The sequence below is a fragment of the Centrocercus urophasianus genome, unplaced genomic scaffold, assembly GCF_019232065.1.
Source record: "Centrocercus urophasianus isolate 14NV4802_14NV808 unplaced genomic scaffold, USGS_Curo_1.0 seq_26, whole genome shotgun sequence".
Lineage (NCBI taxonomy): Eukaryota > Metazoa > Chordata > Aves > Galliformes > Phasianidae > Centrocercus > Centrocercus urophasianus.
The window spans coordinates 1283144-1296532 of NW_024884822.1; the positions used below are offsets into that span (position 1 = coordinate 1283144).

The 13389-nt window shown below is 41.9% G+C and overlaps 1 protein-coding gene across 6 annotated transcripts in view; it reads right to left on the reverse strand.

The window, feature by feature from the left end:
• Window positions 1-13389, reverse strand: part of LOC122164279 (ran-binding protein 17-like) — a 62297-nt gene that overhangs the window by 16037 nt on the left and 32871 nt on the right. For 3 of the 6 annotated variants that reach the window (XM_042826154.1, XM_042826152.1, XM_042826153.1), the window contains 2 exons: window positions 11692-11830; window positions 9282-9349 (listed from right to left, as the gene is read on the reverse strand). In XM_042826154.1, coding sequence (XP_042682088.1) covers window positions 9282-9349; window positions 11692-11830 — 207 coding nt within the window. Of the gene's footprint in view, window positions 1-9281; window positions 9350-11691; window positions 11831-12350; window positions 12493-12787; window positions 12992-13389 lie in introns of those variants that run through there. The other 3 variants (XR_006170176.1, XR_006170175.1, XM_042826151.1) reach the window with 2 other exon arrangements.

Genomic DNA, 13389 nt, shown 5'->3' on the forward strand with positions numbered 1-13389 from the left:
TGTGTAAGCTGCAGCACAGCTTGGGTGATTAAGAGGAGATTCCCAATTTGATTTAGCGCCATTATTAAGAGCGTGAAGTCTTCAGATACATCAGTAATGATGATGCATTTTAACATTAAAAGTCTCAAAATCAAATTACTCAATTCACATGACAGCGAATCACAACAGGGCTTTAAACAAAGCAGTATCAGAAAAGACTCCGAGCTCATTAATATTGTTTGATGTCTTTGCTGACAGCGCTCACGCGGTGAAAGCGGTGTGCTTAGCAATATTCTGGAGACAGAGCCCGCTGCTGCCCTTCCACATGTGCAGAAGAAGTGTGTGTGAGAGCAGGAATCGTATTTGTCATTAAGATAAGGTGGCTCTGACATAGTTATTTTGCTGATACAAATTACGCAACCGCAAAAACAATCATTGTAATGATTAAATGCGGTTATGTACATGGGAGACTACGAGTGCAAATGCTAACGTATTTAAATGGGTTCCCTTCATTAAAAAAAATTATATATGATATTAAACCATCAATCAAATCGAAACACTAGAGTCTAAACGTATTGTCACTGGTTAAAATAAATGACTTTGAGACTGAATTTTGGCTCACTCAATATGGTGCCTTTTCTGTTGCTTAGCCACCCAAGTCTCTGCTGGCTTGGGCTACAGCTGGTACATCTCCATCGCTTTCAATTAATAAAGAAAGTTGTGATAGTATTGGATAACATTTCTAAATTGTGCTACGGGGTTGAAAACAGATGTCCCTCTGAAAATGCCTCTCACTGTCGTATCAAAGCATTCAAGCCTGCAGAAGCTGAGCACCCTGCTCCTGATTCAGCAGAGCCTCTGAGCACATTTCATTTTAAGCACAGGAACGGCTGCACCTGTGGGTTTGACTGCTCTTAAAATTAAGCATGTGCTCCAACACGTGGCTTCAGGTGGCATCAGGTGCTCGCTACTCAGTGCCCGCACAGCTGACCTCTGTCAGCACAACCCGGATTTCTTTCTGTGGTGTGCTCACACACAAGTGCTTCTGCACAGGTTTTTCTGCAGGAGGCATAAATGCACCTCCTCTTGGTCTTTTTATTTCAGTTACTGTGCATAGCTCTGCGCGTGCTGAATATGGCACTCAGGTCTATCTGAAAAACAAACATCACCAATTTTATACAGAAAAGGGGAAAAAAAGGAAGGTGGCACTTGATGATACGTTTTTACTCCAGTAATAGCATGATTTTTCACTGCAACTGCCATTTTACTTTCTGGTTTACGAGTGCTACACAGTGCTGCTGCGCTGCTTCACGCTGTGCACCTCTGTCACTTGCAGCAGTTGGACGTCACTGGCAGCTCTCAGCAGCCTGTTGAGGTTTCACCCATAAGCACAAAGCAGCACATCCCCCTATTACTGCCCCGCTGCCTGCCTCACCCTTTCCACATCCCTGCCCCTGTTCCTTTGCTGCAGCCCTCCTCACCCAGCCGACCTGGGTGAACACCTCCCTCCTGCACACTGGGTCTTGGCACAGGCACCGTGCAGTTCTAATCCAAACAATTGTACTATGTTTGAACACAGCAAAGAAAAAAGCGCACGGGCTTATCTGCAAGCTTCTGCTGAAAATGATGCACAGAATATGACCAATATGCAACACGCTGTCCTGTTCCTTCCCACGTACATAAAGCCAGGAAAGGAGGGGATCACCAAAATCTGCAGAGCCAATCCACCCTTCCACACCCAGCACAGGCATAACCTAATGACGGCTGTGCACACAGCGTTGTATGCCCACCACTTGTGGCTCTGAGGGATGCTTGTCAGAACTATGGGTGAAAGATCCTACAAAACAGATTGGTTTTTGGAAAGACCTAACACAAATAGCACTTCTCCCTGCTAAAATTGAACGAATAGCTTAATGTGTACAGCTCGACGAGATGAGCACTAGAAGACACAGGTAGCATCTTGAAACCCTCAAAATTACACTTTCATTCATAAAGTAGAGAAAATATCAGCTTCAGCTGGTTTAGATGACATTGGAAAGTTGCTCCTGAAATAACAGCAAGTGACAATAAGAACCTTATAAAATTATTTATTAACATGCTTAAAGCACAACCCAATGTAGCAGCAATAGCTGAATGTAATAAATTTCTATCCATGCATCTCAGGTTACTTGTCACACGTAAGTTCAGTTCAACTGTAAGGCACAGACATAATGCTGTTGTGTGCAGATGAGGCTCAGACTGAGCAGCTCGCCCTGGGAACGAAGCAAAAAGTAGAGCCAAAGCCAAGAGCCACTGTTATGCTTTAAAAGGATGCTGGTCCTTACACATAAATATGAAGTTGTTTTGCTCCTGGTTTCTATTGCTCCTGCCTTTGTACAATCATACCTGCTTACTAAAAAGAAACAAAAACACCCAGAGTTGCTATGAGACATTCCTAAGCAAACAATATATGAATTAATAGGCTTTAATTATGTAACTCCACTATCCTAGGAGCCTGAAGAGGAGCACCTCGGTCACGGACAACCACCTATTTACTGAACTGCATTCTGATGCCTCATCTAATAGCAAAAAAGTGCTCAGCTGTAAAGCTTATAAGCCAAGCTCTGAAAGAATGCCAGTGCCATGTCAGGTACTGCTGAGAAACAGTAGGTGCCTGCAGGTTCTGGGAGCCCCAGCTCGCTGCCCCAGCACCTACTGCCAGCAGCTCCTCCTGCAACCCCGCACCAAGCAGCGGCCCCAGCCCCTCCTGCTGCAGAGAAGGATGCTTGCTCTGCTCCTGGCGCCATCCTGCAGCAGCTCCTGTGGTCCCAATGCTGGCACCGCGGCCCCAGAGCTCCATGTCTGCCCCAGAGAATGATTCCCAGGCCTGCTTTGAGAAGAGCTCGAACATCTCTGCTGCTTTCAAGGAGGAAAGCAGTGTGGTTCAGCTGACGGGACGAGCTGGGGTGGCCGCTCCTCCAGTGCTGCAGGAGATTTTAATTATCCGACTACTTCCAGAGATCCAACTTGGAAAAAAAAAGAGTTCTAACTAGTAAATAATTGCAGTTATCATTGCATCAGTTTAGTTTAAAGAGCTGACAAACCTCTCTAAACTCAACGCACAATTAGTCATTAGGGTCTAGTTTTTCAGCACTGTTAAGCAATTTGTAACCCATTGCTTTTAATAGGGTTATGCATTACTTAACCGACACAGATGTCTTGAAAACCGAAACCGCTGGTTATGAAGCAGCAACCTTGCTCGTGAGCTGCCAAGATAGGCAAATCATCTCTAAACCCAGTGTTTAATGGCCAGCCGATGAATAATCAATGTCTCACTTTTCATCCGAGTGTGAAAATGAGAATAATCTAATCCATCGTCCCTCTGGTAAAACGTGAGGCCCTGGGTTCCGTTTCTATTCAGGGCTGATTTATAACCCAATGGAAACCTGATGTAAACATATGATCAATGAGGCCCATCATTGCTGATAATAACCCCCAACCGGCCCACTCCCTCATCTCAAAAGCCATCCCTTTAGGCTATTAGTTTCGTCCAGCTAATCCTCTCTACTATTTCTGCCTGCTGCTTTTACCTCGGCCATCCGTTCAGTCCGGCAGACTCAGAAGTAATTTTATACGCAGCAGAGAGCGGGTGGAATTGATTTTTCACTCAGTGCTCGGTTCCCATCTGAATAATTATCAATTTTACTGCCTCATAAAGGGAAGAGTCAAAATTTCAAATCAATTCAAAAGAGCTTCTGAGACTATAGAAACTGTGCACGAGAATAAAGGTCAAAGTTGTCAGTGACCTCGGGAGATGATGTCAGATATGAGTACACTGAGCAGTTGACATCAGAGGCACTCAATATGATATGACTAGTGCTAATGCAAATCATATTTATGCTGACTACTGGAGACCAGCCATTAATATTTAAAAGAGTTTGTGAAAGCCTGCATTCAAAATAAATATAATGTATTCCACAGAATCCGAAGTTAATAAAGACAGATCACCACCTGGTCACATGCTGCAAAGTGAAAGATTACTGTGTATTAACAGACAAGGTCCTGCATTAAGATTGCCACAAATACAGACAAGCCCAGAGCCTGGGCTGCTGTTCCGTCATTTAAGCTGGAATCATGGCACGCATGGTGCTGAGTAATTTGACATATCCAAATGCTGACTTCATTGCTAGCTCTTATGACACCCCTATTCAGCAAGTAAAACACAAGCACGTGTAAGGCAGCAAGGGAATCACCATATTTTGATAATGATGCCAATAATAAACATCATTAATAATCCCCCAACATGCAATATAATGCCAAGGACATACTAGTTACTTTTCACCTTCAATTAAGACTAGAAAACAAATGCAACAAGAACCACGTGGTGATGGCGACTGTGTGCCAGCTTGTACCAAAATGACAGCATATCTATTAGGGCAACAGAAAGATGACCACAGATATTTGCATTTTGTTAATAAACTTCTGTATTGGCTAAAAGCTTCCAGTGAAACACGGCTTCTGAAACAGCAGCTTTGCAACTGCACGAGGAATCCACCGAGTGTGGTGAACACACATCTCCCCAGAGTTAAGTGAGATTTCAAGGGAACGTGGCATGGAGCAAATGAGAAGATACACAGCTAAGAACATCCTCATCTTCTCTTAATGCACGCAGGCTACGGTGAGCTGGACTGAAGTGGGAAGGGGAAATCTTTCTTGAGTGCTGCAGCAATCACTTCCTTTCCACAAGCACGGGATTTAATTTCTATTGTATTCACCTTTAACTGAAAAATCCATGACTCACCTACTGCGAAATAAAGCATTTGCACTCAAGAGTATACAGCTACTCAATTTAACATTTCATTATGGAAGTGTGTGGCTGAATGCTCCTACAACACTTTCAGAGAACTTCCCTTACCATTTTTTAAAAATAGAAATGCAATCATTATCTTAACACACCTCATTTTAGGAACGAACACGGAACACAAAGTTTTAAGATACTGTACAGCCAAGCATCTATGGTTTCCAGTATGACAGAAAATATCTTCAGCCTTTGGTTGTCATGAGAACACAGCTGAAGCTGCCCTGGGTTGCATGCCAGCCTAGGGAGATTTGCTCTGCTACTGAATTGTCAATGCTACCCTGGTGTGCAGTAACAAAGGGTTCAGAAATCAGGAATATTCCTAAATGTGATAATACCGCAAAGAAAAATCCAGTAATTCACCTGCTGTAGCACTTTCGGATTATGCTGCGTGAAATTAAACAATTTTTGTTCATCCTGTGAAGTTTCTGTACATCACGGAGCCTTGCTGCCCTCTTAAACTACGTGCTTGAAGAGGGACGTGACAATGTAGTCTAAACTGGCACAACAGCTGGAAGAGGCGATTGTAGCTGAGTAAAAAATGAAAGGTCTTGAATTCTTTTCCATGAAATAACAAATAATTACATTTTACAGTACTCAGAGAGCTCAGATTTAAAAATCTATTTGACGTTAGCCTAAATGATACACCGTCACGCCTGGTTTTGGTATCTGAGATCAGTTTTGAACATTACTTTCAACAACGCATGGTATGAAACCTTTGCCATATTAAACCTTTCAGGCTTCTGAAACCCAACATTCTGTTTTGATCCACTTACTGAAGGAGTGAGATTCAATCAGTGGAGCTGCTCTCTGGCTTTTTCCTGAGCAGCACAGCGTTTCTCTGCCCCCAAGAGCTTACAGTCAAAGTCAGGTGGGAAATAACAGACAGAGGCCACACCACGTAGTGACGGTGAGCACGGAGCAGCCAAGTGGTCACTCCAATTAACAATTAGCAATTCAAGGAGATTAAGACATATTACACCTGGCTTTCAACAACACCTCTGCAGTGACTAACCAACAGTTCAAAAATGTCCCTAACACAGCAAGTCACGAAAGCAAGGACACTGCTGAAAAGCAGAAGCAAAAGCCACTTCATACCATTACTCAATGTTTCTATAAGTAAGGGAGATTAAGTGCATAAACCTATTTGCAGAGTAAATATGTCTGCCTGATTTATGTAAGTTATTTTGTTGCTAGGTGTTGCCTGCTGTGCTGCTGCTGCTGCGAAAGAGGATTCTGTTCACTTTTGTGCCTCAGCGTGGTGATGGCAGTGTGCTGGTCCTCATTTCTCAAGCGCTCTCCTGGTCTTCTTCCTGACCATAGAGGTGAGCCCTTTCCCCTTTCCCCCTTCCCAGCTGCTGTCTCCTCCTGGCCTGACACCTGAGATGCTCCTTGGCCCCAGACCAGTGGCTGTGAGATAGAGAGCTGAGCTGTGCCCAGCTCCAGTGCTGCAGTCCTGGTCAGAGCCACATTATTACACCACTGCTGGCCCTCATCGTGCTGCCACCAGCTGAAGCTCCCTGTGTGCACACAGTGCTTTCACGTGCTGGGTGCAAGCTTTAGCCAGAGCTGATAACCCTACAGCTGCAAATGTCAAATCCAAGTGAGCGGGGCGTTTGGGCCCCCATGCAGCTCCTACTGACTTCAGCTAGAACTTGTCCGGGCCTTTCCTAGTTCACAGCATTTATTTTAGATGGGCCACTGGAGTAAGAGATGTGTGGGGGTTGCAAAAGGAATTAAACTGTTAAAACGCTCATTCTGAGGGAAAAGGGATTAGAAGGATCCAATTAAATGTACCTTGAATTCTTTAAACTACGCTAATTTGGAGGCCTGCCAGCCTTGCAGCGTTCATTTAAACACATCCCTCTGGACACCCAAGTATTTTGATCTGTGCTTGCTTAACTCCTTAAGCTCTGTGCTGGCACTATTAACTCTTTGCTATCTATAAACTAATTGCATTTTGCTACAATTGTTTTGAAATAAATGCTGAAGAACTGTTGGCTGGCAATGAAGCTACAAAAGGTCTCCTAAGACTTGATCCTCCAAAGCTACTGGCTGACTTAGCAGCAGGAGCTGAAATCTGTCAACCAGCTCACAGGAACGAGCTCCAGTCTCCATTGGTCTCCATTGGCCGTGTGGGCTTACTAGGACCTAATTCAATGGAGCAGGATCTGAAGAAATGTCACCCACACAAAGCCAAGTTCACAGTTATGAGTCTTGCCAAAGTAAAGACTGGAACCTGGCACTCACCGTGTTCTCAACCAGAACGGTCCTGCATATAAACTAGAAATGCAATTCATAGTGGAATTGAATCACCATCAATAACAAGTGAGAGACTTGAAAATACATATTTCATAGGAGGGCTCTGCTGTATTTCTAAACCAGTGCTTAACTCTATTTCTTTTTAAATTGAATAATACAAAGTAAATCACTATCATCGGTTTACAAAACAGCAGTAGTTCTAAACATGCTGATACTGTACAAGCAGATATTTTACATTCGACAGTAAGTGATTTCAGCAGGACAGCAGACAGGTCTACGCTATCATTTGCTCGTGAGAATCTGATATGAGTGTTAAGAGCTACTTAAATTTGCCCATAACTATATATCAAATATGCTTCCCTATGCTCATTTTTCCTTTTGATTGCAAGGATATAAGAGACAGGGAGCGTCAAGCAAACTCCCTTGAATGACTCTTCTGGGCATGTGGAACCTTGTGCTGGAGCAGAAGAGCTCTCTCACTAAATCTTAGTGAGACAAGCAAGGCAACCAAATAAATAGAACAAACAAGAGCAACGAGGAGCTACCGATTCCAGGCGATGGTCAGAAGAAATGATGGAGAAGACATAATAAGGATAGAATAATAAAAGACACCGAGGTAAAAGCTTGGAGTAATCAGGAAAAAATGCAGTCAAACCACATTTCTCATTTCTGGTCAACTCAGCTCTACTGTCTGTGAACTGATCATTTGGACTGGGAAGCAAGCAGGCCGTGGTTACAGCATGTGGCTACAGCCAGAACCAGCCCCACGTGTGCAGCTGGGGTCCAGCAGCATTTCAGCAGCCCTGGTAGGCAAAACCAAGTGAGAGCCAGTTTGCTGATAGCTGCTGGTGCTGGTGAGGAGACAGGGATGACAATTCTGGTGTCGGTCACCATCATGTTAACCTGGCTCCTTTAGTTTCTTCTTTGCCAGCATGTATTTATTTGACATTAGCAATGTTGAATTCACATGCATTTTTTTCCTTTAATTACATCCATGTTTTTGCATTATGCGTGCAATTCCAATTATCCATTAGCTCAAGTAAGTGGAAATAGAGTTTGTATGTTAGAATGAGTTATTTAAGAAAAAGCAAAGAAACCAAGCAACTTTTGGTGTAAACAATATGACCAGAGCATGCTGAAGGGGAATTAGTTCTTTACAGCTTAATGACATTACTGAATCTCTGCAAATTAGAAGATTTTGTTTCGTTTTTCACATAAAGGTAAGGAAAGGGAGTTAAGTGATATCTTCCCCGTCCATCAATTGCTTGCAGTTCAATACTGGCATTATTTGCCTTTGAGACTAAACCTAGAAAGTAAATGGATTTAGCAATTTAACATCTAAATTAGGCAGCAAGACAGAAAAAATGTTTTGCTTTTTTCCTCAATGAATAGCACACTACACTATTAATCATACAAGAATTAGAAAAGCTTTGCAGAGATTAGTGACAGTCTGCCAGGAGGACTACATTAAAAGGCTCTGATCCACTGAGTCAGCTGTGAAAAAGCCAGGTAAACACTTTAGAAGAGAACTATTGGAGTGTTTATCCTTGCAATAAAAGCTCAGATGAGGGCTTCCATTACAGCTGATTTACTGCTAGGGCCCTCCAAAGGAATACATATTCCTTCACAGTATTTATGAAGTGTGGAATCAAGCAAGGTATTTACTCAGAAACAAAATGAGCACTCCTCAGAAATAAGGATTTGGAGAATGTTTATCCTACAGTTGACAACAGTGAGAATCTCAAAGCTTTCACACATGTAAAGGGAATAGAGAAAAAGGCAGATAAGGGTTTTTTTCTGCTGTCAAATGGAGGAGATTTCCCAGTATTTGATTTTTAAAACAAAAAGCCAGCTATTTTGTTTTTATAAACATTTCTGCAGATGACTTATACTTTCTAATCAGCTTAGAATACAATGACCTCCCTGATGATTTATAGCCCTGAGCCCTACTATTCCGACAATGTTCACATGCCCCTGATGTAAGAGGCAATACCTGGATAGACTTACTTGCCTATTTGCTAAGGGCAGGAAGGATGCATGTAATCAACTAACACCTAAGAAATAAATTTGTATTTCACTATACTGACAAGTGTAAATGCTCCAAACACCAAGATTTTAGAAGGGATAAAAGATAGAAGAATGAATCTTAAGAAAGTGCAGAGGTAACAAACTCCGAGATGATACCAAAATGCTGCAAACTCACCAAAGAGAGTCCACCTGGACGTGGCACTGTGGAGTGTGGGAAAATCACGCAGTACTTAAGTAAAACTTCTGGAACATAAATGAGGAATGGAATGGTCCACATCAGCACCAGTTGATGAAACACTCAGTGTTAAGAAGCATGATACTGAGGAAAAATAATCCCTTCATCAAACCAACACAACAAGTAAAACAAGAAGCGTTTTCTAGCTGACCAATTATGGTAAGTGATAATTACTTCTAACGTGTAAGAAATGTTCACAGAGGTGAAGGGCTGCATAGGCATTTCGGTAGAATAAAGAACTGTTTTAGAAAACCAGAGAACACGAGTGGAAAGTCCAGGAAAAATATGGTGGGATTCTAAAGGTGGTGGCAGGAACCAAGCAGGACCAGCCCTGCAGTCCAAGCTCCTGCTCAAAACAGGGCCAAAATCAGACAGGTTGCTCCAGACATCTGGGAATATCTTCAAGGACAGAGGCTCCACATCCTCTGTCGGCAACATGCAAACAGCGGCTCTGACTGACAGGCAGACCTGGCACACGTCAAAGATGGAAAATGGCTCTGAGGGAATCAGAGTGAAGAAAGAAAAAAGAATGAACGCAAAGAACAACAGCTTCTGATGGGCTGCGTGGAGCTTCAGTGAAGTTTAAAAAACCCCACAAGCCTAAATACTTTCAGTCTTGCAATTTGTGTTTATTTTAGGTGCTTCAAGGTGAAATGAACACCCTGGCTAAGCAATGTACGGTTTACAAAAGGTGAGTTAAATTTTTTGTTGATACTTTTTTCAGAAAAGAAAGCATTCCTAAAAGTCATTCCTCATGATTCAACTCCCGGATACCTAAAGCACAAAACTTTACAACCACCACTGAAAACAGACACTTCTCTTACTCCTCCTGTCTGCCTCGAGAGGGAGATCAACACTTTTGAGAGGGGAAAGTAAACGGAGCACATGAAGGCTGAAGCTCATATAGCTTTTAAATGTTCTTCTCTTTTACATGAATTCAAATTGGATTTCAAAGAGACAGTTAAAGTAAACCTGGTATGGTAGTGAATTATTAAAATGAATATATCCAATATCTCAAATGGAAGAGATGTGGTGTGGAGTAATAGCAGGGATGAGGAACATGGCTAAACTGGCAGCTGTCTGTCAAACAAACACTGAGTACAACACATCCATTTGCAAACAATCAACAGGCAGCCTCGCAGCAGAACCAGCCCATAGGCATAAACTGCTGTACCATCATTACAGGTGACAAAGCACTCAAAATATCTGGGAGAAGATGGATTTCAGCATTATATAATAAAGTGACCTGAATACTACTTTACTGCTGTTGCTTAGCTATTCACTACCCATTTTCTTGTGAAGAGTGGTTTCCCTCTTGCAGCAAAAACTGCTGAATGTGTTTAACATAGCAAATGCTTTGTGAGCCTCAGTGCATTCATGCATTCCTGTGGGGCTTGACTGACACTTGGCAGTAATGAGAAACGCTAGCTATTATGGAGCAACATCCATACACACTAATGTTACACGTTTCTATTTTTTCCCTTAATAACCACCCTAATCAATACGTACTACTGTAGGGTTTTAAAGAGTTTCTCAGTCAAACACCATACAAATGCATGGCATTCTCCGCTCATCAGGACACAACTACGTATTTTTTCTTCTCCCAAATGCCCAGTCTTCTCTTCTGTATTCCAAATGAATTTAAGCTACCGAAAAAGAAAACCCACCAGAACCCCAAAAATTCAGATTGTCATCTGGTTAAAGAACACGGAATAAATTGTGCAAGAGAATAAAATTAACTGCAATCAGACTGCTGCATTTTTACTGTTACTCCAAGTATGCTCCTTACTCTGATTCTACTCTAAAGCACATCCAAGAAGTACTGAATAATTAAAAATCTTATTTCTTTTTTCCACTTAGGAAGATAACTTCAAACTCCCCCAATCATATCACAGCAGTGCAGAATAAGCATTTTTTTATACAACAGCTATGTTGAGCAAATAAAAACAAACCCTAGCAGATTCCTGTACACGTACTGACAAATATATTTTACTTCTGAGTAACAAATGCATGAATTTTCAATGCAGTCCCACCAGAGGCACCTTAATAGTTTTAGCCATTCCAGTTTTTAAGAAAGGATAACTTAAAAATACCACTATAGTAACCGACAGGTTAGATGTTCAAAATAACTCATCTCTGTTAACCAAAATAGACACATTCTTAAAATGTTCAAAACCTTCCACTGACGTTTGCCGTCCTGTTTAAGATGCAAAGAACGTGCTATAAGGTATGAGCTACTTTGGGAATCTCTCCATTTACTTTGGAAAGTGCAAATAAACCTTAACCACAGCTAACAACTGTAATTCAACTCCTAGAATTTCTTCTTCAGCAGTGTGTGAACAAGTCTTACCTCGAGCAGTAAGTCCTCCAGACACGGAGGTGAGGACACAGATCAGGACATGAGGCTCTAAGCTGGTAATGAAATCCATATGATCTTGGGTCAGACGTTCCAAAAGTAGGTAATAAGACTGGCTTAGCTTTTGATATTGCTGAAAATGAAAGAAGTATATGTTAGTAATAAATATGGACATCTGCATTAACTGATATTAATGACGTTAGCAGATCACAGAAGACCACATTTTTATGACGTGTTAAATTGTAATTTAGCCATTAAATCAGAACATTTACATAGGGAAAATATCTTCGTGTCCTTGGTAAATTGAAACTTTTCCAATTTACCACAGGATATAAACTACTAATTTAAAACCACCTCTGGATAGTATTGCCCTGCTCTGACATGCGACGTAGCCTTCAGTCCAGTAAAAGCAGTGTAACAGGCTGTTCAGCATGTCAGCTGGACAGGCCTGGTGCTTGTATCTCACCTTCTGCAGGAAATCTCACTGGGATTTATCACACATTTCCCCCAAGTTCTCTCAGAGATGTATTCTCTGTGCTTAAGTGAGTTCCTGCACAGGCAAAAGCACCTGCCTGTTTGTTTGGCACAGTGAGCAAGCTTACTCTTAAGGACCTGTGTTGAGGACATGTATTTCTGCATGGCTAGGAACGTGCAAAATGCCTGCGCTTCACGATACAACCAGTAATCAGGTCTTCACTGAGAGAAGCTTTTCCAGTTCTAAGGATTTCCTTCTTGTGATAGGCACAAATCTGGATGTTAATCATCTCTAGCTGTCCAGAATTTGTCTCCCCCAGCAAGAAAATGACAGTTCTGAACAAAACATGGAAAAGAACAAAATTCAGCTTTAAAAATTTTTTTTTTTCTCCTCACAAAAGCTTAAAGGAAATCCTTTCACATTCCCTTCAATCCCCTTTCACATGGCAGCTTTATCACCCCTGTATTTTAGATGTCTCAATGTAAATCAATCCAAGTAACTGGAAAATGCATGCGAGCTGTTCTAGACCCTTCTGTCTCATCATAACAATATAAAGCCTGTGGTGGTGTTATTTCATGTTTCAAGAGAAGACTCCCAAGATGAGCAATTGCTTACTAGCAAGTCACTGTGGGATGCTGAAAGCAGCGTTCTGACAAAGGCCTGTCAAAGTGCTTGTCCCCATACGACTCCAAGAAGCCAAAGCGGATATAATTTCCACATCAGGCAGATTTGAGCGCAGAGTAACAGATGGAAACGCCCTGAGTTTCAGTGGATAACCCTGATCTTCTGACAAAGTCCCAAGAGAGAGGATCTGATCACCTGTTTTCATAAAAAGAAAGAAAGAAAGAAAGAAAGAAACTTCTGTAAGCAGCTGCAAATCCGCAGTATTTTGATGGCACTAAGCCCATATTTTGTCTTTATTTTCATTACTATTCGGAAGGAAAAATTGTTTCTGCATTTACAGTAAAAGAATTGTTCAGTAAGCATGACTAGAACTTAAAAGTCACCAGGGAATTAATATGCAAAAATTGAAATATACGCAGTGGAATTCCTGCCATTGATTTACGCCCAGAGCGTGGCTGAGTCTATCAGCGTGAACTCATCATCTCAACAGAGCTGCAACACACGGTTTTATAGTTGCTCACGCTGCAGCAAAGCCTGGTTTTGATCCATTACCATGATGGTCTCTTGGGATGGCTGCTGATGTATACACACAC